The sequence below is a fragment of the Bubalus bubalis genome, chromosome 12 (assembly GCF_019923935.1).
Source record: "Bubalus bubalis isolate 160015118507 breed Murrah chromosome 12, NDDB_SH_1, whole genome shotgun sequence".
Lineage (NCBI taxonomy): Eukaryota > Metazoa > Chordata > Mammalia > Artiodactyla > Bovidae > Bubalus > Bubalus bubalis.
The window spans coordinates 2,814,326-2,840,358 of NC_059168.1; the positions used below are offsets into that span (position 1 = coordinate 2,814,326).

The following is a 26,033-nucleotide window of genomic DNA, read 5'->3' on the forward strand; positions in this document are numbered from 1 at the left end:
AGATAATGGCCGAGGGTGGCTACTGAAGCTCTGAGTCATAGCAACAGCAAAAGGCTCTGGCTCTATTAGCAGAAAACAGTTTTATTATATGTCAGAAACCAACTGACCTTAAAGTTCATGCAGCTTAAGCTCCAGGACACCTCACCTGCATGGCCCTGTGAGTGTTCTAGGTCAGCCAGGGAAGCCACGCTGCAGTCAGCAGGTGAGCATCAACAGTTCTGAAAACTATCCTATAAGGAGATTGAGCGCAAAAGGCCCTGAGACTCCCAGGGTTTAATGTTTATCCAGTACGATTTCTCGACTCATTCTCAGTAAACACTCACTTCCATATTTAATTTTCCATGTAATGAATTAGATGCTTCAGGTGTCAGAACTGCAGACAAAGATTTTAAAACAGCTGTTAGAAGTATGCTCAAGGTGGTAAATGAAAATACGCTCATATTAAATGAACAAATAAGAAATTCCAGTAGAGAAACAGAAACTATTAAAAAAGAAACAACAAAGGACTAAATGGAAATTCCAAAACTAAAAATTCAAATATTTGCAAGGAGGCTGGAAAAAAGTGTATCTGCTGTATTCTACCCTGGAGGTGTAGGATTCACGAGGTTGAAAATTCTTCAGACCTAGTCCATATTCAAAGGGTGCTGGTAATTAGAATACAGGGAAAGGGTCCTCTAAAGCCTGTGATCCAGTTCTGTGTAATGAAACAAAATGGAAAGAATGTCCTGACAAAAAGAGAGAAAAAAGTACAAGAAGCTATGACCTCTTATCCTTCACCCTTGTCCTTTCTGCCTTGAATACTGTTGTCTTATGAGAACATGATTATGCTTGGAGCAATAACAGCCATTTTGCAACCTTGAGGGGGAGTGGTGAGAAGCGGGACACAAGCTAAGCCAGAGCCCTGAGAGCATGAATCTGTTGAACATCCTATGGAACAACCTGGTTCTGGATTTCCTGTCATGTGAGATGATAAACGGCTCTTAACTGGACACCTGTTACTTAGTCTGAGCACATCCCAAGGAAGACACAGCTTCTCTTGAAAATGGAGAGATCTGGCAACACGGTACCTGCCAGCCTCTTTAGAGAGGGCAGGAGCTCTCTAGTTACTGATCTCACTTGGTCCCCACTGCAACAAAGTTTGCAATCCCTGCCCTACACATCTGTTGAGAGATGGATCCATCAACCACTCCCTCTTCTACAAAGCACTTCCGATTCCCACCTCCTCCACCCCAACCCCATCCAACTAGAAGTAATTTTGCCGCAGTTCAATCTCTCCCTCATTTCTGTCTCCTATTGTAATTGGACATTTAATCCCCTCCCACTTGACTGTCAGCAGAAACCATGCCTTATTCTTCCCTGTATCTCCTGCTCTCTGGTGAAGTCCCTGCACATATATGGGAGGCACTCAAGGTCTGTTGGCTGAATAAATGAACAAACACTCCTGCCATTAAGAATGTAGGCATTCCAGAATATCCCACTCTCTAAGTTCATCAGGTGCTATGTGTTGCTTCTTAATCTAGGAAGACGATTCCCACCTTATTCCAACAGTCTAGCGAATTCTTCTCAGCCCTCAGCCCCAGTCACCTGGGCACACCCATGACAGTCACCTCTGAAGCCTGGATCCCAGGTCCTGCCAGAGGCCCGGACTTGTCCCTTAGGAAGCATGCGGGGATGAAGGCAATTGTACAAGACCTTTCCCAGGATAATCTGGGAAGAACTTCTGGTCAACCACAAATTCCAGGAAAAAGTGGAAATTTACACACATACAAATCCCCTGTTTTACAAGAGAAAGGCTAGGCAACTTGAAAGTTCACCTCCCCACCAAAGAACCAAAGACCTCAGAGGGCAGCTCCCCTACAGGGGACAAGGACACTCAGAGCACCTCATGGTGCTGTCAACTCTGAGAAGCACAATTTCCTTTTGCATCAAGCCTGAGAAACCTGTATGCAGGTCAGGAAGCAACAGTTAGAACTGGACATGGAACAACAGACTGGTTCCAAATAGGAAAAGGAGTATGTCAAGGCTGTACACTGTCACCCTGCTTATTTAACTTATATGCAGAGTACATCATGAGAAATGCTGGGCTGGAAGAAGCACAAGCTGGAATCAAGATTGCCAGGAGAAATCAATAATCTCAGATATGCAGATGACACCACCCTTATGGCAGAAAGTGAAGAGGAACTAAAGAGCCTCTTGATGAAAGTGAAAGAGGAGAGTGAAAAAGTTGGCTTAAAGCTCAACATTCAGAAAACGAAGATCATGGCATCTGGTCCCATCGCTTCATGGGAAATAGATGGGGAAACAGTGGAAACAGTGTCAGACTTTATTTTTTTGGGCTCCAAAATCACCGCAGATGGTGACTACAGCCATGAAATTAAAAGACACTTACTCCTTAGAAGAAAAGTTATGACCAATCTAGATAGCATATTGAAAAGCAGAGACATTACTTTGCCAACAAAGGTCCGTCTAGTCAAGGCTATGGTTTTTCCAGTGGTCTTGTATGGATGTGAGTTGTACTGTGAAGAAAGCTGAGTGCCGAAGAATTGATGCTTTTCAACTGTGGTGTTGGAGAAAACTCTTGAGAGTCCCTTGGACTACAAGGAGATCCAACCAGTCCATTCTGAAGGAGATCAACCCTGGGTGTTCTTTGGAAGGAAATGATGCTAAAGCTGAAACTCCAAGACTTTGGCCACCTCATGCAAAGAGTTGACTCATTGGAAAAGACTCTGATGCTGGGAGGGATTGGGGGCAGGAGGAGAAGGGGACGACAGAGGATGAGATGGCTGGATGGCATCACTGACTCGATGGACGTGAGTCTGAGTGAACTCCAGGAGATGGTGATGGACAGGGACGCCTGGCGTGCTGCGATTCATGGGGTGGCAAAGAGTCAGACACGACTGAGCGACTGAACTGAACTGAACTGGGTCTAATTTAACCATATGAATGCTTCCTGAACTGGCAGTTGATTTTCAGTTCCAGCTCTTGGTAGATTCTCTCCTGGCACCTGACTCTTGACTCTGTAATTGGCCTTTTGTTTTTCAAAATTATGTAAAAAACAGGTAATACAAAAAGTACCATCTTAGGCATTCTCAAGTGCACAGTTCGGTAGTGTTAAGTACATTCCCATTGTTCTGCAACCTTCATCACTACCCATTTGCAGAACCTTCTCATCCTCCCAAACTGAAATTCCATACCCAGGAAATACTAACCCTTCCAGTCTCCCTCCCCCAGGCCCTGGCAACCACTATTCTATTTTCTGTCTCTATGGATTTGACTACTCTAGGTACTTCACATCAGAGAAATCCTACAATATTTGTTCTTTTGTGTGTGACTGCTTTATCTCACTTAGCATAATGTCCTCAGGTTCATCCATGTCATAGCATGTGACGGAATTGCCTTCCTTTTTAAGGCTGATTAACACTCTGCTGCATGTACAGGCCACATTTTGCTTATCCACGCATGTGGACGTTTGGGCTTTGGGTCACTTCCTCTGTTGGACTATAGTGAGCAATGCTGCTGTGAATGTGCGTGCGTGCGGGCGTGCTTAGTCACCTCAGTCCTGTCTGATTCTTTGTGACCCCATGGACTGCAGCCCACCAGGCCCCTCTGTCTATGGGATTCTCCAGGCAAGAATACTGGAGTGAGTTGCCCTGCCCTCCTCCAGGGGATCTTCTTGACCCAGGGTTCAAGCCCGTGTCTCTTCTGTCTCTGGCATTGGCAGGTGGGTTCTTTACCACTAGCGCCACCTGGGGAGTTCGCTGTTGTGAACATGCTCGGGGGGAGGGGGTGGCAGGGGTACTGATAACTGCTCCAGTCCCTGCTTTCAGTTTTTTTGTGAACCAGACCTTTGCCCAAATCAATCAAGATCTTGACCTTGGGCATGGGATTCTGGGGGCCAGTCTCTATTCCAAGGGGAGGGAAAAAGACATCCCCCACCCCACCCCCTACACATGATGCCAGGAGAACTGCTCTGCAGTGGAGGGGGCCCTCCCAGCTGAGCTGAGACTGGGACCGAGGAAGCCGTTCCTGGCCCCACCCCCTCCCTACAGGGCAAATCAGGGACAATGTGGCCAAGAAACAGAGAGGAATGGGACGCCCCCGCTGCTTCTGTGTCTCTGAGGGGACACATACCACTGCCTGGAGGAGAAGAGTGGAACAAGGGAGGCCTCTGTTGCCCCAAAGGGCAGGCCAGCCGCAGAGGCGGCCCCAGGGGCTCGAAAGGGCAGCCGGGACTGCAGGGGCAGAGGTTATGTAAAGGCAGAGGAGGCTGAGACTGGCGCTATTCAGAGGACCTCAGTGAGAGGGGTCCCAGGCGTGGGGGTGGGGCGTGGGGGAGCCGGAGGAGTCTGGAATGCTCTCATCTGACAGATGGCCCCTAGCTCAGCCAACTCCTCCAGGAGGGGAGGCACAGAGGCAGAAATCCAAAGGGCTGGTGGCCGCTGGGGGTGGGGTGGGGTGGGGGGTGGTTAACGGCGCGTCGTGGCTCTATAACCTCGGCCTTCAGAGCTCGGTGCTCCTGTGTTTAGTGGGAGTGTGGGTAGACTGCAGCTGGTGGGCAAGGTCTGGACACCTGTGGGTCTCTCTGTCTGCCGTAAGCAACTTTCAATAGGTTACATGATATTTTTTGGTGCCAAACTGTCTAGGTTCAGGCACCAAATGATGACAGGCGGGGAAAGGTGCAGTCACTAAAGGGGAAATTAATTGCGTCTGTGCACTCTGAACATCTTAGGAGTATAAAAACAACTAAGTGTACGCCTTACATGTCAGGACCGAGGTACAGACTCAAGGCTCTTCCCCCAGCCCGGTCCAAACTTCGGGGCTCCGCAGATGCCCTGGGAACTGAGGAGGGCTGCTGCTGGGGGCTCAGCTTCAAGAACCACCCCCCACCTTGGTGACTCCAACTCAGAGAGCTTCCCTGATTCAATGCAACCCTCCCAAGCAAACTGGTGCTCTCAGTAAGAAACTGGAGGCCAGCTGTCCCCATAAATCCAGAGAACCCCCCTTCCAGAATGTTCTGGGATCCTAAGGTTGTGAAGTCAGCCTGGACTTGGCCCCCGTGATGTGATTCTGAGGCCAGATAAGGTGGCAAGAAGCCTGTTGGCTCAGCTTTTTCCTAACGCTGGACCCAGAGCCCAAGAGGGCCTGATGTCTACATGTCCCACAGTGATGCAACACCCCCACCAGCACCTGCCTGCGTGCTGGACTGGGGGCGGGGCGGGGGCGGCGCTGAGAGCTGGGCACTGGGTGGGCTCCCAGCTTGGGCGCCCAGAGTGCAAGCTGCCACCCTGCACTTCTGACAGGCACTAACCGGACTGACGGAAGAGCCCGTCCAGGCTGAGGTCCCACAGGAGACCAAAGGCTCTCGAAGAAGTTTCTGGAGGCCATGTCAGCAGCTAGGAGAAGAAAAAAAAGAAAAACAAATTAGTTGGGTCATCACTATGGAGTAACAGTAGTAAACCTTTATTACGTCATATTAAACAAGTCCCATTTAATCCTTACAAATCCACATGGTAGAAAGATACTGTCATTACTGCCACTTTGCAGATGATGAAACTAAGCTCAGAGAGGTCAAGCAACTTCCCCAGGGTCACAGCAAGTAAGGAGCAAAGCCAGGAGTCAATCCCAAGTCTAGGTGACTTGACATCTACTCTGTCCATCTCCCTGTGTGAGAGTCTTGTTCCTTTCGCCACGCCCTGAGGCCCCAGCCATGCCCCTCAGGGCAGGCACCCGTGTAGGGAAAAGAAGGAGCTCAGAAGCACTAAGCTGGACAAGGTCAAGTTGGCTCCTCTTCGTGAGCCTCACATGGCTTCCAGGTCAGCGCCTTATCTCACAGGCATGGGTGATCTCTGACTCTGCAGAGACCTTTCAGGACCAGGGCTCCCATCCCCAAGGGCTGGGAAAAACTGTTGGCCGAGGGCCCAGACCTGAGTCTAAGGAGAGTCCCTCACTCAAATCACTCAAGGTCACACCCTCCCCTCCCAGGGCAGTCTTCCTCTGATAACTGGCCAATGCAGGGGCTCAAAGGCCAGGACCCTTGCCTCAACTGAGACAACTCTAAAGTGCAATCCCAGTTCCAGGGCCCCCTGCCCTGCTGCCGAGGATCGGCCATGACCTCTCTTGCATTAGTTTTGCTCCTCAGCTTCCCTCTCTGCCCTCGCCTGCTGCCTCCTTCCCTCACAGGTGCAGTTGTCTGTTTCCAAGAGGTCTAAGACACCAGAACTCTGCCACTCTCTTCCTCTCCTAACTTCTTCATAGCTAAACACACAATCACTCCCCAGCAAGAACGTGAATTCAGTGATGGCATATGCTTCCAGGTTTTGGCCTCCGAGGCTCACCTGAGAAGTCCACTCTAGGGCTCCGAGGACGAGCTTACATAATTGGTGAGCACTAAAGCTGAAGCCTCAGCTTTCCAGGTGGCTCAGTCGGTAAAGAATCAACCTGCAGTGCAGGAGATGTGGGTTCGATTCCTGGGTCGGGAAGGTTTCCCTGGAGGATGGCACTCCAGTATTCTTGCCTGGAGAATCCCATGGACAGAGGAGCTTGGTAGGCTACAGTCCATAGGGGCGCAAAGAGTCGGACACGACTGAGGTCACTGAGCATGCACCAAGGCTGAAGCCCACTCACCCAGTGCCCACTGTTTGCCCCGCCAAAGCCCGGGGAGCAGGGAGGTGGCAGGCAACAGGAACTGGTTCCCATGGGGACTCAGGATGGCCCTTCTGGAGATGCAGTTGAGGGAGCAGGATTGGAGAAGTCTAACTCCCCAACCTCTGGCTCTAGAATTAATCCCAGGTATGTGTGCGGGCCTCCAGCAGCCTTGTGGCCCTGCTCCCCTAGCTGCCTTTGTTTGGGGGTGGTCCCTTAACCCCTCATAGGCCAATTAGACTCTTCTTCCTGGGGGTTTATTTGACCACGGACAGCCTGGGGCATAGAGAGAAACCGAAGTCTGTCCTAGGATCCCGACCTGTCTCCATTGTGATTCCAGCTCCTGTGAGGCCCAGCGCTGTCCCTATCCTTGGATCCCACGAATCACCCGTGCAGCTACATAGGAGGCCCCCAGCACCTTCGGGGATCCCCCATGGATTTGCGCTTCTCTGAACTGGAGTCCTCACCAACAGCGTGAAGTACAGGGAGCCATGTCTACCTGGGATGTGTGTGTGCATGTCAATCACTCAGTCGTGTCCGACTCTTTGAGACCCTATGGACCGTAGCCCACCAGGCTCCTCTGTCCATGGGGATTCTCCAGGCAAGAATACTGGAGTGGGTTGCCATTTCCTCTTCCAGAGGATCTTCCCAACCCAGGGATGGAACTCCGATCTTCTGCATTGGCAGGTGGATTCTTCACCACTGCGCCACCGGGGAAGCCCTCAATGGACACCTGGGTCACCGCTGCCAGAATCTTTCTGTCCCTGCAGCTCAGCACGCAGCCAGTCCTCAGCCAAGGTCTGCGAGAGAACAAGTGCTGCTGCTGCTGTGGGAAGAGAAGTTCCAAGCGGCAAGAGAACCTAAACCTCGGAAGTGAAGTGTCAGAGCCCACCCTAAGGCCTGCAGGGTGGTCACATGAGTGGGAGAGGTCAGCACCCTGCTCTTTCTTTCCCTCCAGAGACAAAGATGTTGGGCGGGATCTCCCCGAGAAGACACCCCCAAGGCCAAGTGCACCCCTTGCATGGATCCGGCTTCAGCTTTTGTTTCTCCTTCCTGAAGATGGAGAGCCTGGCCCCTGGGTTGACATCATTCCTTCCTGATGGTGTCCAGGCCCTGGGCAGAGCAGCGGGCAGGACCAGAAGGACAAGGCAGGCCACGGGAGTTCCCCATTCGACCTTCACACGGGATTGCTGAGCCCAGTTTACGGAGTGAGAGACAGAGACACAGCTGCTGCTGCTGCTAAGTCGCTTCAGTTGTGTCCGACTCCGTGCGACCCCATAGATGGCAGCCCCATAGACGGCAGGCCACCAGGCTCCCCCGTCCCTGGGATTCTCCAGGCAAGAACATCAGAGTGGGTTGCCATTTCCTTCTCCAATGCATGAAAGTGAAAAGTGAAAGTGAAGTCGCTCAGTTGCGTCCGACTCTTCGTGGACCCCTTGGAGCCTACCAGGCTCCTCCGTCCATGGGATTTTCCAGGCAGGTGTACTGGAGTGGGGTGCCATTGCCTTCTCTGGACAGAGACACAGAGCCGCTGTTAAATGACGGCCCACGTCACACAGTACTGGGTGGAAAGGCAGGGCTGGGGGTCCTCTGCTGCCGCGCCCCTCCCCCACAGGCGACAGAGGCTGCGGAAGAGACCAAGCGGGGCTCGTGCACGCCTCCATGCCATGCCAGGGTCACACAAGGACCCTCTGTGGCCAGCATCTCAGACTGGCTCTATGTCTGTCATGTGCTGGGCAAGGAGAGAGAAGCTGCACTGACAGGACAGGGAAGAATGGCCACTGTGTCCCCTGTGTCGCCCGGGGCCTGGGGGAGCGGCAGGGAGGGGCAATGGGGAAGGACCCCAGTGGGAAGGAGAGCTGGAGGGCTGTTTCTGGAAGGCAGCCAGTCTGCCGAGGCCGAGGAGTCCCAAGAATGATCCGCCCCGCATGGCGGCTCTAATTTACAGCCAGGGTCCAGGCTCCAACTGGCAGGAATGAGACCAGCTGGAGCTTGGGACCTGCTGTCCCCGGCAGAGATGGTCCGGGGTGGGGGCCAAGGCCTCATCCCTGTGCCCTGCATTCAGATCCCAGCAGCTGGTGCCTGGGCTTTCCCTGCTGGCTGCTCCTCGCTGTCTTTCTCCGTGTGAAGGTTCCGAGCCTAGGGCAGAAAGCATGTTCCGCCAAGGCAAAATGTTCTGGCAGTGACCAGAAAGGAAGGGAAGTGAAGACAGAACAGCTGTTCTAGGCTTTTCTAGCTGACCCACAACTCCACAGCGAGCACCCCAGCTCCATATCCACGAGGGCCCTCACACCTGCAAGGCCGCTGCCCGCAGGACGAGGGCCCAGACCCGGGGCCTGGAGAACAGCCTGCACACAATGGGAGCACCTGTTGAGCAGGAATCAGAGAGAGGCAACACCCTGCAAGGCACACGCGCAGGGGGGTCCCGGCGTGGGGCTACAGGCCGATGCCTGCACCTTCCTTACTCCATCACAAGTCTCCCTCCCTCCTCCAGCCTCAGCGAGGACCAACCCAGCAGCCCCACGGGCAGGAGGGGGATGGGAGCCCCGCCCCGCCGGCCAGCGGCCCTTCCCCGGGTGCTGGGCCGGCTCGCTCCCGCCACCTAGCGGCAGTCGCGGTCCTCACCTGTAACAGCCACTGGAGCAAGGATATGGGGCGGTCGCCCACCGGCAAGTAGACGCTGCTCAGGACGCCCTGGTGCAGGAAGGTGAGCTGCCGGGCCGGCGACGAGCTGCGGGGGCAGAAGGACAGAGCGGGAGGTCAGGGAGGCGACCCTCCTCCGTGACCCTCTCAGCGAGGCTGAGCGGGGCCATCCGGATTTCAGCTTCTCCGGGACTAGAAGCGGTCACTGCTGTGGACAAAGACGCTCAGTGCAGGCAGCTGCTGGAACAGAAAACAACCCACAGCGCCATTCAGAATCAACTGCTGCCCAAGAACACGTCTCACGATGTCTTTTGCTTTTTTTTTTTTTTGGCCGCACCCTGCCAGGCTTGCAGCATCTTAGTCTCCCTGCCAGGGCTAGAACCCAGGTGCCTGGCAGTGGAAGGGCCAGGGAAATTCCCCTCTCAGTGTTTTACACACAGGACTGGGGAGAACAGTTTGTTTTTCCTGCGTGATGGAGGGGGAAACTGAGGTGCTGACCAGTTTTGAGAAAGGTCTGGGTTGTGATGAGGAGCGTGCCCGGGAGCCTCGCTTCTTAGCCCGGCTGCAGCGGGGGGACAGGATTACAGGACAGGACAGGCGGCGTGGGGCGGGCGTCTGGGTCCGGTTACACAGAGCATGTCTGCCCCATCTTGTGTTTTTCCAAAACAAAGGGGACACCTGAGAAGACGGGAAAAGAACAGACAGGGGCCCAGGACGGGGAGATCTGGGGAAGGAAATAACTGAGGGTGGCAGAGGGGTCTCAGAAACCATGTGAACAGCAACGGTCCTGACCGGGGGGCTGGGGGGGGTTGAGGGGCACCCCGGGAGGGGGACCCCCCGTGCTTCTGGGGCCATGATTTCATGGCGAGCTGTCAGGCCTCACCCTTCTGCCCTGAGCTGCTGGCAAGGGGAGGAGCCCTGGTTTGAGCTCACTGTCACCCTGGGAGATCACCTGGACCCATGGGACCCCAGATCCCCGGACAATGAGGAGTTGATGTATTTCGTGTGATTTTCGGGCCTCTGGTGGAAGGTGCCGGACTTCACTCCCCTCCTGTACTCCTGGCATTCTGGGGAAGTTGGGTTTGGGGTTGAATCCTCCCTGGAGGACAGGGAAGACTGGCATGCTAAAGTCCATGGAGTCACAGAGTCCAACACGACTTAGTGACTGAATAACAACAACCTAATACTCTCTGAATCTGGTGAATGCCTCTTTGCTCTCTTTCTAGATAATGTCCTAAAAGCAATTAATAAGGATTCCAGATAAATGAAACCGTTAACTTCATGTCCATTCTTCTTTTTTTAACAACCAAATCCAGGCAAACATTTCGGATGGCATTTAAAGTCATGACTCTAGATAGAAATTTCCTCGGCCGGCCCACCCTCCTCCTCCTCCTCTTTAAAAAGGACATCATATTTTAATCTGCCAGGAACAGAATGCTCCAAAACAAAGATGCTCCTCCAAGCCAAGTTGCTGTCTCTTTGAGTATATCCAGGCAATTTACAAATTGTGTACTTTTTATCCACCACCCCCCCCCCAAAAGCATTTAAGTTCAGAGGAGAAAGCAGCTTTGTTCCTGTGTTTGTGAAGCTGACGGTTCTAAAGCAGACCTTTATTTGTACATACAAACACGTGTGTACCCCAGGGCTGCTGGCACACACCGCTTCTGCCCCACATGCCCAGTCACACAGCCACTTCATGTGCTGACCCCGGCAATGCCTATGTGGTTCATGCACAGCCCCCCAAACGCAGACAACAGCCAAGCCAGCCACGTCTGGAGGACCTCACAGATTGGCAGGGCCTGGCCGGGGGCCATGTGGAAGGAGGCCGGCGCTCCAAGGACTCCAAAAAGACGCTGGCTCTGGCATTCTGCTCAGGGGGCACCCGCCAGCTTCTCTGTAGGGGAATGGATTCTACAAGCCCCTGCCGGCTCAGATCAACACATTTCCAACTGCTGCTCAGAGAGAGAGACGCCTCTTGCTTGACGATGTCTCCCTTCTGCTACACACTTGGCAGTGCAGTTTCTGCCAGAGGAAGGATCAGTCTGCCTCGGGGTTCACTGCTGCTCAGTTAGGCTTGGTGTGTAGGACCAGGGGTCAGAGATTAGGCAGCAAAGGGCATGGTTCAGCTATGCCTGGAAGCAAATGGCTGTCAAAGAATTCAGCTAGACGAGATGCGAGGAATCTCCTGTGAGTGTGCTCAGTGAAAGGGCACTGCTGCCTTCCCTTGGCTGGACCGCAAGCCCTGCCACCCTTCAGCGGAAGGACAGAGAGAGGGCAGGAGGAACCTCCTGCCTGGTGGAAGGGCAGGGAGAGGCCTGGCAGGCAGAGACCACCCTGATCCGAGGGAGAACGGTCTGCAAGTGCGGAGGCCCTGGGGGGAGAAGGTAAGCAGGTTACGGAATCCACTGCGGTTAGATGTAGAAAAATCCCTGGCAGGTTCACAAACTGAGAATGCTGACACGGGGTCCAAGCGGGCACCCATGCCTGTGGCAAAGCCAACGCCAAGGTTGGAAGTTATCCTGAGAATGTCAGAATGCCATGGGGCGAGCAGGGAGGAGCAGAGCCTCCTCTTGGAGGCAGATGCCGCTCCGGCCCAGCTGGGTGTGAAGCCCCAGCTGCCAGCCCTAAGGATCCAGGGAGGGGAGGTCCCCACCCCAACAAGGAGTGGCCATGGTCAGAATGCGCTAATCCCCAGCCTTTGCCCACAGGGCAATGGGAAAAGAAGGAAGGAAGACAGGGTGTGGGGGGGGGGATCAGCAAGAAGGGGGAATCACACAGAACAAAGGCCCCAGCCTCAGTCAGGATGCTGGGCTCCTGGTGCAATGCTGATCTTCTGCTTGGACTGTGTGTTCCTGATAAGGCTCAACTCAGGGTCTCCCAGCCCCCATCTCTGGTCTAGTCTACGGGCAGCAGCCCCAGGGGGCAAAGTCTCTAAATGCCTCCGGGAATCCCAAGTGACAGCAGAAGGATAAACACTAAGTGTCGTTATTTACAGGGCATCAGTTTCTGCGCCTTTGCCAGGCTACTAAGATGAAAGCTTCAGTGAAACGCCGAGGGAGACCAGCCACCAGTAATGATCCCAGTAGCTCTTCTTGCTCCTTCCTTTGTTTAAAGATCGGCGAGCCGAGGGCTTCCCTGTGGTCCAATGGTTAAGAATCCACCTGCCAATACAGGGGACACGGGTTCGCTCTCTGACCCAGGAAGATGCCATGAGCCACGGAGCAACTAAGCCACGCACCACAGCTGCTGAGCCTGTGCGCCCTAGAGCCCCATGCTCCCCAGCAAGAGAAGCCACCGCAAACAGAAGCCTGAGCACTGCAACTGGAGAAAGCCTGAGTGCAGCAACGAAGACCCAGCACAATCCAAAATACATTAATCATCTTGTGAAAAAGATTAAAAACAAAAATCAGTGATCCTAGCAACTGCCTGGAGGGCCACTCTCACTCGCTCTGGATTTGGGGGCAGGCGCAGGCAGTGGGGTGGCTGAATGCTGCCCCTGCTCTGGGACTGCTGGATTTATTTCACCCGGTCTTCCCCTGCCTGCCAGGAAGACGAGAAGGAGGTCTTGGCAAAACGGGAGCTGGGGCCTGGGCCTCAGGGAGGTCTGATGCCTGAGCACCATTTACATCACTGAACTGGGACCCATGCCGCCCCTGCCTGCAGAGGCCATTGCCGAGGAAAGTCCCCAGTGGCACTTCCAGTGTCCTGAGAACAAACTGCAAACTGCAGGTGCACCCAGAGGACAAACGTGGGTCCTGACACCCCCACACACACTGGGGGGAGGGTGGGGAACAGGGAGGACCCAGGGCGCTTCAGCGGGCAAGCTCCACCCCCGAGGCGCTGGTTCCTGTCTTAGAGCTGCCCTGGGGCACTAGCTGCTCTAGGTCCTGTCACGAGGCTTGGATTTCCCGCTGAAGTGCTGTCAGGGGACGAGGAAAGAGTTCAGCCGCCCTCCTCCTCCCCTCCCCCGCCCAGTACCAGCTTCTGTCACAGCAGCATGTGACTTTGGTCTCGGGGAAGCGACCTGAGGTCACACGTCCAGCAGGGTGACAAATGAGAAAGGACAGTCCAGGCACCTCCGGTCCTACAGCTGCAGTTCAGGGAGGAGTTCAGTTCAGTTCAGTCGCTCAGTCGTGTCTGACTCTTTGCAACCCCATGAACCGCTGCACGCCAGGCCTCCCAGTCCATCACCAACTCCCGGAGTTCACCCAAACTCATATCCATTGAGTCAGTGATGCCATCCAACCATCTCATCCTCTGTCGTCCCCTTCTTCTCTTGCCCTCAATCTTTCCCAGCATCATGGTCTTTTCAAATGAGTCAGCTCTTCGCATCAGGTGGCCAAAGTACTGGAGTTTCAGCTTCAACACCAGTTCTTCCAATGAACACCCAGGACTGATTTCCTTTAGGATGGACTGGTTGGATCTCCTTCAGTCCAAGGGACTCTCAAGAGTCTTCTCCAACACCACAGTTCAAAAGCATCAATTCTTTGGTGCTCAGCTTTCTTCACAGTCCAACTCTCACATCCATACATGACCACTGGAAAAACCATAGCCTTGACTAGACGGACCTTTGTTGACAAAGTAATGCCTCTGCTTTTTAATATGTTGTCTAGGTTGGTCATAATTTTCTTTCCAAGGAGCAAGCGTCTTTTAATTTCATGGCTGCAGTCACCATCTGCAGTGATTTTGAAGTCCCCCAAAATAAACTCAGCCACTGTTTCCACTGTTTCCCCATCTGTTTGCCGTGAAGTGATGGGACCAGATGCCAGGATCTTCGTTTTCTGAATGCTGAGCTTTAAACCAACTTTTTCACTCTCCTCTTGAAAGAGGCTCTTTAGTTCTTCTTCACTTTCTGCCATAAGGGTGGTATCATCTGCATATCTGAGGTTATTGATATTTCTCCCTGCAATCTTGATTCCAGCTTGTGCTTCTTCCAGCTCAGCATTTCTCATGATGTACTCTGCATATAAGTTAAATAAGCAGGGTGACAATATACAGCCTTGACGTACTCCTCTACTCAGGGAGGAGAAGTGCACGTAAACCTGTGTAGGTCCAACCCGGGAGGACCAGGGCTGGGTTAGACACTGAGACTGCCTGTCCTTGCTCTGAGATGAACTGCTGGCTTAATCTGTGCCAACATTTCCCACTTTGTACAGTGGAAAGAAAGATAACATCCCTCTTCACCAGACAGCAAGCAGAGGTGAATCTACTTCAAGAAGTGGTTTTTTACTTTTGTATACCTTTCGTTCATTCAGCGTTAAGTCATGTCCAATTCTTTGCAACCCCATGGACTCTAGCCCATTAGGCCCCTCTGTCCATGGGATTTCCCAGGCGAGAACACTGAAGTCAGTACCCATTTCCTTCTCCAGGGGAACTTCCAGGGCTCGAACCTGCATCCCCTGCATTGGTAGGCAGATTCTTTACCACTGAGCCACCATGCAAGCCCAAGAAGTGATTTTTTAAAACTGTATTCATTCTCCCCCCAAACCACTAATGATTACACAAAGTGTGAAAATACAGAGGAGTCTAATGAAGAGACTGAAAGTCACCTGAAATCTCACAAAGTGAGATTCACTTTCTGAAAGGTGAGAAACTGAACCATACTGCTCTTTGAGAGATGAAGTAACCTTTTCTTCTTCCTCCATCCTCACATTTCCGGCTGCCCACAACACACTAATTATTGAATGGCTAGTAATCCCCACTCTCTGTCTCAACTTGAGGTCTTCGGCACAAACAGGAAATAAAGGATGACCCGAAGGCTAAAGGGCGACCTTCAGGAAGTGGCCCTTCCCCAGTGCCTGGCAGGCGTCCCCTGACCTGGCAGGGCACAGACACTCCTGGCCCGAGGCCCCATCTCCGCTCTGCTTCGTTAGCAAACTTGAGGGAGGAGGGTCTGGACTCTCCGCTCCAGAAGGCTGGCCAGCCACCTGGCCCCATTAGGCACAGCTGCTCTGATCCCAGGCCACCACTCCACGGGCCATCTCCTCTGTCAAACACTTCCTGCCCGCCATCTAGCCCGGGGCAGAAAATCTGCCATCCGCCCCAAATCCTGAGGAGAAACAGCTCAGGAAGCCACCTGCCTCCCCCCTCTTATGTCTTCCCTGTCCAGCGCTTCTCTGTCCCTGTGCTTCCTCTGGTTCCACTATCTGTCTTCTTTCCCTTCATTTCTTCCCCTGCCCCCTTTTCATCATCTCTTTATGAGATATATTTGTTTTTTAAAAAATCTTTATTTATTTGGCTGCCCTGGGCTTTAGTTGTGGCATGCAGGATCTTTAGTTGCAACATGTGGGATCTAGTTCCCTGACCGGGGATCAAACCCGGGGCCCCCTGCATTGAGAGCTTGGAGTCTTAGCCACTGGACCACCAGGGAAATCCCTAGATGTATTTTCAATTTGGCAATGGGAAATTTTACCACTGTTCATACCCTAAGACCCAGTCATCTCACATCACATCCAGAGATCTATTCCAGAACTGCTGACAAATGTTTCTGTATAAGGACACTCTCTACCACACTGTTTACTATCAGGGGGAAGCTGGAAACCACCTGCATGTCAAGAAAAACGAAGAAGATGGTTAAATATGTCGGGCATCAGTGACATGTGAGGTGTAATTTCAACATTAACATTACTTGGTCTGATTGCAACATCTGGGCCTTATATTTAGATTCTTCTTTCAACAACATATAAAAAAAAACACTTAGCAATCACAGAAATCTGAATGCTGATCGATATTAATGATATTAAGACCTGCAAAGATGGAGAAGCTCTATACAGTCAACAAAAACAAGACCAGGAGCTTACTGTGGCTTAGATCATGAACTCCTTATTGCCAAATTCAGACTTAAATTGAACAAAGTAGGGAAAACCACTAGACCATTCAGGTATGACCTAAATCAAATCCCTTATGATTATACAGTGGAAGTGGGAAATAGATTTAAGGGACTAGATCTGATAGATAGAGAGTGCCTGATGAACTATGGAATGAGGTTCGTGACATTGTACAGGAGACAGGGATCAAGACCATCCCCATGGAAAAGAAATGCAAAAAAGCAACATGGCTGTCTGGGGAGGCCTTACAAATAGCTGTGAAAAGAAGAGAAGTGAAAAGCAAAGGAGAAAGGAAAGATATAAGCATCTGAATGCAGAGTTCCAAAGAGTAGCAAGAAGATATAAGAAAGAGATAAGAAAGACTTCCTCAGCGATCAATGCAAAGAAATAGAGGAAAACAACAGAATGGGAAAGACTAGAGATCTCTTCAAGAAAATTAGAGATACCAAGGGAACATTTCATGCAAAGATGGGCACAATAAAAGACAGAAATGGTATGGACCTAACAGAAGCAGAAGACATTAAGAAGAGGTGGCAAGAATACACAGAAGAACTGTACAAAAAAGATCTTCATGACCAAGATAATCACGATGGTGTGATCACTCACCTAGAGCCAGACATCCTGGAATGTGAAGTCAAGTGGGCCTTAGAAAGCATCACTACGAACAAAGCTAGTGGAGGTGATGGAATTCCAGTTGAGCTATTTCAAATCCTGAAAGATGATGCTGTGAAAGTGCTGCACTCAATATGCCAGCACATTTGGAAAACTCAGCAGTGGCCACAGGACTGGAAAAGGTCAGTTTTCATTCCAATCCCAAAGAAAGGCAATGCCAAAGAATGCTCAAACTACCGCACAATTGCACTCATCTCACATGCTAGTAAAGTAATGCTCAAAATTCTCCAAGCCAGGCTTCAGCAATATGTGAACCGTGAACTTCCAGACGTTCAAGCTGGTTTTAGAAAAGGCAGAGGAACCAGAGACCAAACTGCCAACATCCGCTGGATCATCAAAAAAGCAAGGGAGTTCCACAAAAACATCTATTTCAGCTTTATTGACTATGCCAAAGCCTTTGACTATGTGGATCACAATAAACTGTGGAAAATTCTGAAAGAGTTGGGAATACTAGACTACCTGACCTGCCTTTTGAGAAATTTGTATGCAGGTCAGGAAGCAACAGTTAGAACTGGACATGGAACAACAGACTGGTTCCAAATAGGACAAGGAGTTCGTCAAGGCTGTATATTGTCACCTGCTTATTTAACTTATATGCAGAGTCCATCATGAGAAACGCTGGGCTGGAAGAAGCACAAGCTGGAATCAAGATTGCCGGGAGAAATATCAATAACCTCAGATATGCAGATGACACCACCCTTATGGCAGAAAGTGAAGAGGAACTAAAAAGCCTCTTGATGAAGGTGAAAGAGGAGAGTGAAAAAGTTGGTTTAAAACTCAACATTCAGAAAACGAAGATTATGGCATCTGGTCCCATCACTTCATGGGAAATAGATGGGGAAACAGTGGAAACAGTGTCAGACTTTCATTTTTTGGCTCCAAAATCACTGCAGATGGTGACTGCAGCCATGAAATTAAAAGACGTGTACTCCTTAGAAGAAAAGTTATGACCAATCTAGATAGCATATTGAAATGCAGAGACATTACTTTGCCAACAAAGGTCCGTCTAGTCAAGGCTGTGGTTTTTCCTGTGGTCATGTATGGATGTGAGAGTTGGACTGTGAAGAAAGCTGAGCGCCGAAGAATTGATGCTTTTGAACTGTGGTGTTGGAGAAGACTCTTGAGTCCCTTGGACTGCAAGGAAATCCAACCAGTCCATTCTGAAGGAGATCAGCCCTGGGATTTCTTTGGAAGGAATGATGCTAAAGCTGAAACTCCAGTACTTTGGCCACCTCATGCGAAGAGTTGACTCATTGGAAAAGACCCTGATGCTGGGAGGGATTGGGGGCAGGAGGAGAAGGGGACGACAGAGGATGAGATGGCTGGATGGCATCACTGACTCGATGGACGTGAGTCTGAGTGAACTCCGGGAGTTGGTGATGGACAGGGAGGCCTGGTGTGCTGCGATTCATGGGGTCGCAAAGAGTCGGACACGACTGAGCGACTGAACTGAACTGAACTGATTAAGTGTATATTAAGACATGCATATTAAGTGTAATAATGTATTGAAGTTATGTCTAAAGATAGTATTTTAGAGACCCAGATTGAAGGACTTAAAGGAATTGTATGCATCTGGGACTTGCTTAAAAATGATCTTGAGGGGACAGGGTGAGTGGGCAGGTGTATGGAAGAACCAAGACTGGCTCTGAGTCAGTAACTGACTCAGTAACTGGTAGGTACACATAGGTACCCTTTGCTTCTGTGTGTGTTTGAAACTTTCCATGATAAAAAGCTTTAAAGGAAACACATCAAAGCACTGTTATTTTTCTGTTATAAAATAAGATGGGCTAGCCGGAAAAGAGAACAAGGTTCTTGTGTTCAAGTCCTAATGTGTCCCTAAACTCCATGTGCCTTATGGGCTGGTGGGGAGCGGTCAGGTGGTCTCACCTTCATCTCCCAAGTGGCCGGGGCCCAGCAGGGCGCCAGCCTGAAGTGGAGGGCCGATGGCCTGAATCCTGCAGGCTTTCTCGCTCTTATTCTTAGACATGTGAACTCACAATCCCAAGAGTTGCATGTTATTGTGGTAAAGTTTTCAAAAATCCCCTAAAAAAATCAAACATAGTCAGGGGTTATGTGATAATCCCTGTGAACAAGTCCCACCAAGACAAGGACCAGGGCAGCTGTCCTGACGTTATGCTGAGTTGTCCTTGTGGCTGGGGACAAACTTTCCAGGAGGAAGAGAGGAGGGGATGATGGGCCCTGGGAAACTGCTGGACGGCCAGGAAAGCGGCTCCAGTGTTGATGGAGACATAACACCAAGGGCATGTGTGATGAGTCTGACCATGCAACGGGGCCATGGGGGAGGAAAAGGTAGCACATAACAGATGATGAATATCTGCTGCAGTGTAAGATTCTGTGAAGGATACACATCTAAATTAGTGAAGAAAATACCATAAGCAGACATGTGTGTACTGCGTGTTTCCCTAAAGGCTGACACACCCACACTGGGAAAACACAACTTCCGAAGGCCTCCTCTGGGGTGGTCCTCGCCGCTGGGCTCCTCGAGGGAGGGGCCTGGTCAAGCCGCACGGATGTTTACCTGAGGAACAGCTTTTCCAGGGGGTTCCGTGGCTTCAGCTGTGAAGTGTCCAGGATGCAGGGCACAGGGTGGTGCCTGGGGAGAAACACGGTCTCGCCCGGATGCACTGCTGGGATGGCCTGCGGTGGCATGGAGAATCTCTCCACCGGCGTCCTGGCAAATCAAGGGGCAGGGGAGAGCCGGGCATCAGCAGGCGCACCTTATCTGTAGTCTGGAGGGAGGCCAGGGAAGGCCAGAGGGCGGCCCCCTCCCCGCAGCCCCCGCCCGGTGGGGACCAGACCGGGGGCACAGCGCCCCCTGCTGACGGAGGGAGAGCCCGCCAGATGGAGACAAAGGGGCTCACTCCCACTCCCTGTCGGACCCCGACCCCTCTCTCAGGGCCTGAGTGCAGGCGCTGGAAGTCCTGGTCCCCAACCCTGCCCCACTCGTGGGCTCTGGTCCAACGTCCACTGAGTGCCCACGAGTGCAGGTGCCAGAGGCTCAAGGATGAGGCAGGCGTGGGCTGCCTATGCTCCGCCAGGACAAGTGGAAGGGGATCACAGCGAGGCCCTCCAGCGAGTGGACCAGCCCCAGAGCAGCAACAAGGCGCGGGGAGAGGCTTGGGAGAGAAGCCCCGGGTGGGTGCAGCAGGCCAGGGAGGGCCCCTGTGGCATGATGAGGGGGCCAGGGCTCTTTCTCTGAGCAGCATCCTCAAGGCCTCGTGAGCAGGAGGACTCCCCAGGGAGCCTGGGAAATGCAGAGGCCCAGGCCCGCGCTGCTCTGAGAGTCATTTAGTGAACCAGAGCTAGGTCCCACGGATAGGGAAGGAACAGGCAGAAGAGGGGACACATTCCAGCTCTGTGGGGCAGGAGGTGAAGACTGTCCCTCAGAATGAGGCCAGTCGCAGTGCCATGCAGGATGGAAGGGTCTCCCTTACACAGAACGTGGAGGGTGAACACAGCCAGCCACAGAACGGCAAGAGTGTGTGTGTGGGTGTGTGTGTGTGTGTGTGTGTGGTGCAGGTACACAGACATGCACACAACAGCCTGCACACATCTGACACACCCAACCACGGTCCAGGGTCATCCCGAGGGAACAGGATGCGGGAGGGGAAGGAAGGGGAGACATTTCCTGTTTACTTCAAACAACAGTGTTTGGCTTGATTTTGCACTAACATAACATAAACTCAACAGTAATAATAACAAAATAAAGCAAGTCACAGGCACTGCACCCCTTCTTCTCATCACAGGAAGGCCGGTACCCAGGCTGCCAGCTGGGCCCTGGGGCAGTGAACATGGAGGGGACACGGCCAGGGGCTCCCTTGAGTATCTGAGGCCTGGCAGCCAGTGCCGGAGGTGGATGAGCTGGGCTGGGGGCCCACCAGCTGCCAGAGGAGACCTGTTACTCTCCTGCCAAGTGACCCAAGGTAAGGAAGGTCATCCTAAGGGTGAAATGGCACAACAGATGGGAATGACATCGGAAAACCGGACAGATTCTGACCTCACAAACTTCGGAAACAGCCTCAGCAAACCACCATACAAATGGTACAACAACTTTATGTTTTGTTATTTGCCGTTTGAATTTTTGAGTATCTGCGGCTTCCTATGTCCGCAAAGAGTTGGACACGACCGAGTGACAGAGCAACAACAACAACGGCTTCCGAGGTTGCTTTTATAATTTTAGAAAAAGTACAGATTATTAGAAGTCTGTTAAGAACCAGATTCATCTGCAAAAAGCTCTCGGCTCCTGACCCCAAACCATCGCTCAAAGGGAGTTTTGTGATATTAAATACAATGTATGTGCATTATTAAGAGTTCTGAGATGACTCTAATTGAGAACTTCCTGTGCAGCCCAGAAGTGAGGATAAAGGATGATGCTGTGGTATAAATATCCTCCCCTCCCTGGCACTGGCACACACATAAAGGGCTTTTAACTTTAAGAGCTAGAGAATGCAGGATGTTGTCTGTTCAAGACACAGGCTACCCTTGGAGCAGAAGCAGCTGATCAGCTCGGGATGACTGGGGGCCTTCCTCTGCCGGCCAAGGGTGAGGGGTTACATGACTCCTGGTCACAGGGGACCTGTCCGCCAGATGGGGGCCAGCCCCCCGGCCTGGGCCTCACCCCTTCTGGACCCGTACTCTTGCATGGCACCTCCCACCCACCCCAGCTCCACTCAGGGATGGAAGAGGCTGCCAGGCTTTGTACATCAGTGAGTAATTTTCTTTGAAGCAGAGAACCGAACTGACCCATCAAGATGATCGCACATCAAAACGACCACCTCAAAGTGGCTGTTGTCAGAAGAGGCTGTCTCAGAGTACTACCTGAAAAGGTCACGTGCCCAGAGGATTATCAGCATGATATTTCAAAGCCCGGAGCACCAGCTGCCCAGGTTAACTCCCTTTCTGTGGGGAATTTTAAAAGCATCCAGGCCACAACTTCCAAAATCCTGGATGCACTCGGGAGAAAGGGAAAGAGCTACGGAGATTATCCAGGCTACAGAGATGTCTTAAACCATTTATTTCCAAGGTTCTCCATGCAGTGAGTGGGGACCGTGGGAAGTGAATCCCCAGCCCCGACAGAGAAAATTGCGTCATTACTCATGATGCCACGAAAGCCTCTGGCCCAAACCTGCTGATTCCATCTGCCAGGAGTCACCGTGTGCCCGTCAGGCACCCTTTCCCGGCCTCTGGGCAGCACGTGGAAACTGGGGCCAGCTACAAGGCTGCTGCTTAGTTTTTTAGTCCGATTCTCTGTGACCCCATGGACTGTAGCCCGCCAGGGTCCTCTGTCCTTGGGATTCTCCATGCAAGAACACTGGAGTGGGTTGCCATTCCCTTCTCCAGGGGATCTTGCCAACCCAGGGATCGAACCCGCCTTTCCTGTATTGGCAGGTGGATTCTGGACCACTGAGCCACCAGTTAGGAGGCAGATGTCCCTAATCCAGGCTGCGGCCACCTCCTGCCCATTTCAATTAATGAGGCTTTCACTGCCACACAAGCAAGCTCACCATTGCTACCAAGCAGCACAGCCCAGCAGGCTGTAAAGGCCCTCAGAGCCAGAAGGAACTCTTCACAGTTCACACGCTTCACAGCCGCTGTCTTGGACTGGGCTAGCTGGATGACTGCCAGCCGAAGGGGTACAGCCCTTGGTCCTCAGGTGCCCAATTCTGAATTCCTCTTCCCAACACAGGCCCCAGCCACCCAGGGTGAGAGGTCCCACGGGAGCCAGCTCATCACCACTCTTCCTCCCTCTCACACTTCCTGTCCATTCTCCACAATGCCGCCTGGGCACTCTCTCTTAAACACATGGGAAAACAAACACATCACGACCTGCTTGAAATCCGTCCATGACTTGACCTTGTGTTCACGAGGCCCCGGTTCACATCTTGGTTGCAGCTCCTGCTTTGGCCTGCCCCCACACTCTGACACAGAGTATTCCAGTCCCAGCACCATCTGCCTGACATGCCTTTAGCTGTGTGGTCATTCCCATTGCCCTCCCAACTGTAATCCTCCACGGTCCAAGGACAAGGACCCCCTGGGGATCCCGTCCTAACCTTCAGGCTGAGTTAGGTGCTCCTTTTCCAGCCCCCTCTGTGTGTGCTCAGTCACTCAGTTGTGTCCCGACTCTTTGAGGTCCCCTCTGTCCATGGAATTCTCCAGGCAAGAATACTGGGGTGGGTTGCCATTGCCTATTCCAGGAGATCTTCCCAACCAAGGGATTGAATCTATGTCTCTTGCATCTCCTGCACTGACAGGCAGATTCTTTATCACCGGCGCCACCTGGGCTGTGAAATACTAGAATCACTGCGTTCAGTTTTCAGGGGAAAATACGATAATGCATGCCACACATGTGTTTAACCCTCTCCGGTGGGGCAAGAATATGGGGCTGGGGAAAAACAGAGGCCGCTGAGATGTTATTCCGATAAGAACCCGAGCATCTGACAATAGCAGTGCCTCTCTCTATGCGTAACTTCCACAACGGAAGCGTGCAGCCACTGAGCGAAAACAACCCGAGAGATGGGAAGAGGACACGGAGAAGACGCCTGTGGACGACGCCCTCCTGTCAGACGCAGTGCAGGTGCAGGGTGGAGTCCACCTGCGCCCTGGCCACCCCAGTCCCCACGGACAACGGAGGTGTGGGGTTCTTGTATCTTCACTGCAGGTGGGACCTCAGTGCAAGCCAACCAGGTCATCTGCTTCCCAGGGAAGAAAGAGCACTTGTACTGGTTTCCATTCCCCCACTGTGCCTCCCTAAGGGATTTCTGGTTCTGATCCCCTGTGACTTTTGCTTTAAGAAACCAACTTCAGGCTTCCCTGGCGGCTCAGTGATAAAGAATCCACCTGCCAATGCAGGGCACACGGGTTCGATCCCTGGCCCAGGAAGATCCCACATGTTGCAAGACAACGAAGCCCGCGCCACAACTCCCGAGCCTGTGCTCTAGAGCCTGGGAACCCCGACTACTGAAGCCTGAGTGCCCTGGAGCCCTTGCTCTGCAACAGGAGAAGCCACCGCAATGAGAGGCCGGCTCGCTGAAACTCTCACCTCAACTAGAGAAAGCCCGTGAGCAGCAGTGAAGACCCAGCACAGCCACAGCTAACTAAACAAGTCCTTTTTAAAAGAAAGGAAAAAAGAAACCAACTTCTATGTGAGACAGGCTCACTGTAATCCCAGAGGGAGGGCAGGTGAGCTAGAGCAAGCGCTACAGGAACGCTGCTCAGGGGCTGGGCTGGGCCAGGACGACCGGGAAGGCCAGCTCCTCATGGCTGCCCCGACCCCCCAGCGCTGTCAGAGTTATCGTCAGGCTGCACGCCTCCGTGTCAAAGCTGTCTGTTTCCTCCACTTCCCTCGAGACCTTGGATGGGAGCTGAATGAGCCCCACACTGGCAGGAACTGGGCCGAACGGGGCTCAGGTGGAGAGAGAACCAGGAGCGAGGTCTCTGTGAGTGCTCCGGTGCAGCGCTCTCTGCCTCAAAGATGCTGTCCTCTGACCCCCTGCCACTCCGAGTGCTGGTTATGCACCAGGGCATACAGGGCACTCACTTGGGAGGCCCGCTGAGGAGGGAGGGGAGTAGGCTGCTTTATCCAGGGAGGAATTTGCTCTGAGTCTTCGAGTACAAACGAATGCTGTAAAATTACCGCTAACCTCAAAGAAAAGAAGACCCTCCCCGCTCACCTTTTCTCCTGCAGTAAGTAATCCAAGCTGTTGACATAGCACCCTGAGCTCCCAGAGGCGAGCTGGTGAAACCATACAGGAATGGGCATCAAAGACAAAGGGAGAAAAAAGACTGATCAATGTAAAGCCCTCTATTTAGTTTACTTCTCTGAACAGGCAGTATATTCACTCAATTAAAACAATCGGAAGGCATAAGGGCACACAGCCCAAGGACTTCGCCTCACTGCCACTCCTGGCCCCCCAGGCCCCTCCGCACAGGTAGCCTCAGGTGTCCACTGCTGTTCTGTTCACACAGAGAAGCAATCAGGAATACATCAGGCTCTCCTTCAACACAAATGGTAGTGTAATGCACCTGCTATTCTGTACTGAGCTCTGATTTTCAATTAACAATATGTAATCAGGGTCATTCTGTATCAATACTAAAGAGATAATTAAAAAAAACACCACTTCCATGGTATTCTGAAGTATGATAATGACCTAATTTACTAGTTCACTACTGACAGGCATTTTGGTTATTGGCAATCTTGGGCTATTACAAATAAATAGGTCCTATTCTTAGAATACATTTCCTGGATCTACGGGCGCTTAAATGTTCCCAAAGTCTTCCCAGCAACCATGGTTTATTCCCAGGAATGAAGTTCATCACTCAAGTTTCCACTTTGGAATTCCCAAGTCGCTGGACCACAGTTAGCCTGAGGCTTTGTGCCTGACCTAGCCCAGATCCATGAACTCAACCTGGGGCGCGAAAGCCCTGAGGGGCCCTGCACCACCCCAAGCATTTCTGTTAGGAGTTAGGGGCAGAAATAAAGGGGGAGACAGTCCAGCCTCAGGGGCCCAAGCTCCCAGTCACGAGGGCCCAGGGGCTGGGGAGAAGTCAGAGGGTGTGGAGAAAAACTTATGGTCAAGGGGAGGGGACCAAAGGAGGGTAGTTGGGGTGTGGCTGAAGAGGAGTGGCCACAAAGGGATGGCCTGGCGATGACTCTGGAGAAGTGGCCAGAGAGGGGTGGCAAGGAGAGGAGGCCCCAACTTACTGAGGTGTGGGTGCTCATCCCAGGAGTTGCAGCCTCTGGGCTGGTGCCTGCCACGTTCCAGAACAGCTCCCCCAGTGAGGCCAGGCCTCCTAGTCGATCCAGGTCCTGGGGCACCTGCTCTGACACCTTGGGGTGCTGGAGAGCCAGCCTCCTCAGGCCCCGAGGCCCTGGGGCTGGGTCCCCCTTCTTGGCTTGTGGGATGCTCAGGTTCAGGAACTCCACAGGCGGCGGGCTCCAGTCATTGGAGAACGTGTTCACGGTGGCCTGCATCTTGGGCTTTTTTGATGACTTGGAGGCTGGAGCAGAGGAGGGACTGCAGAGGCGCCGGGTGGGGTGCAGGAGCCCCTGGTACAGGGGATGGTCGAAGCAGCTGCCCTTCAAGTTGGGCAGGAGGATGGGCCTGGTGGTGGCAGCCTGGTCATCTGTGGATGGGACACAGAGCTGTGGTGTCCCCAGTGGCCCACCACCATCCCAGCCCCTGGGCCACTCTGACCGAGGAGGGGGCAGCAAGCAAGGGGAGCCTATCG

General features: G+C 52.5%; 1 protein-coding gene across 8 annotated transcripts in view; it reads right to left on the reverse strand.

The window, feature by feature from the left end:
- FAM178B (family with sequence similarity 178 member B) overlaps positions 1 to 26,033 on the reverse strand; it is a 105,478-nt gene that overhangs the window by 69,248 nt on the left and 10,197 nt on the right. For 6 of the 8 annotated variants that reach the window (XM_044925595.1, XM_025260654.2, XM_044925593.1 and 3 more), the window contains exons 3-7: positions 25,507 to 25,928; positions 24,476 to 24,537; positions 19,324 to 19,476; positions 9,268 to 9,373; positions 5,309 to 5,393 (exon numbers count right to left, since the gene is read on the reverse strand). In XM_044925595.1, coding sequence (XP_044781530.1) covers positions 5,309 to 5,393; positions 9,268 to 9,373; positions 19,324 to 19,476; positions 24,476 to 24,537; positions 25,507 to 25,928 — 828 coding nt within the window. Of the gene's footprint in view, positions 1 to 5,308; positions 5,394 to 9,267; positions 10,578 to 19,323; positions 19,477 to 24,475; positions 24,538 to 25,506; positions 25,929 to 26,033 lie in introns of those variants that run through there. The other 2 variants (XM_025260656.2, XM_044925596.1) reach the window with 2 other exon arrangements.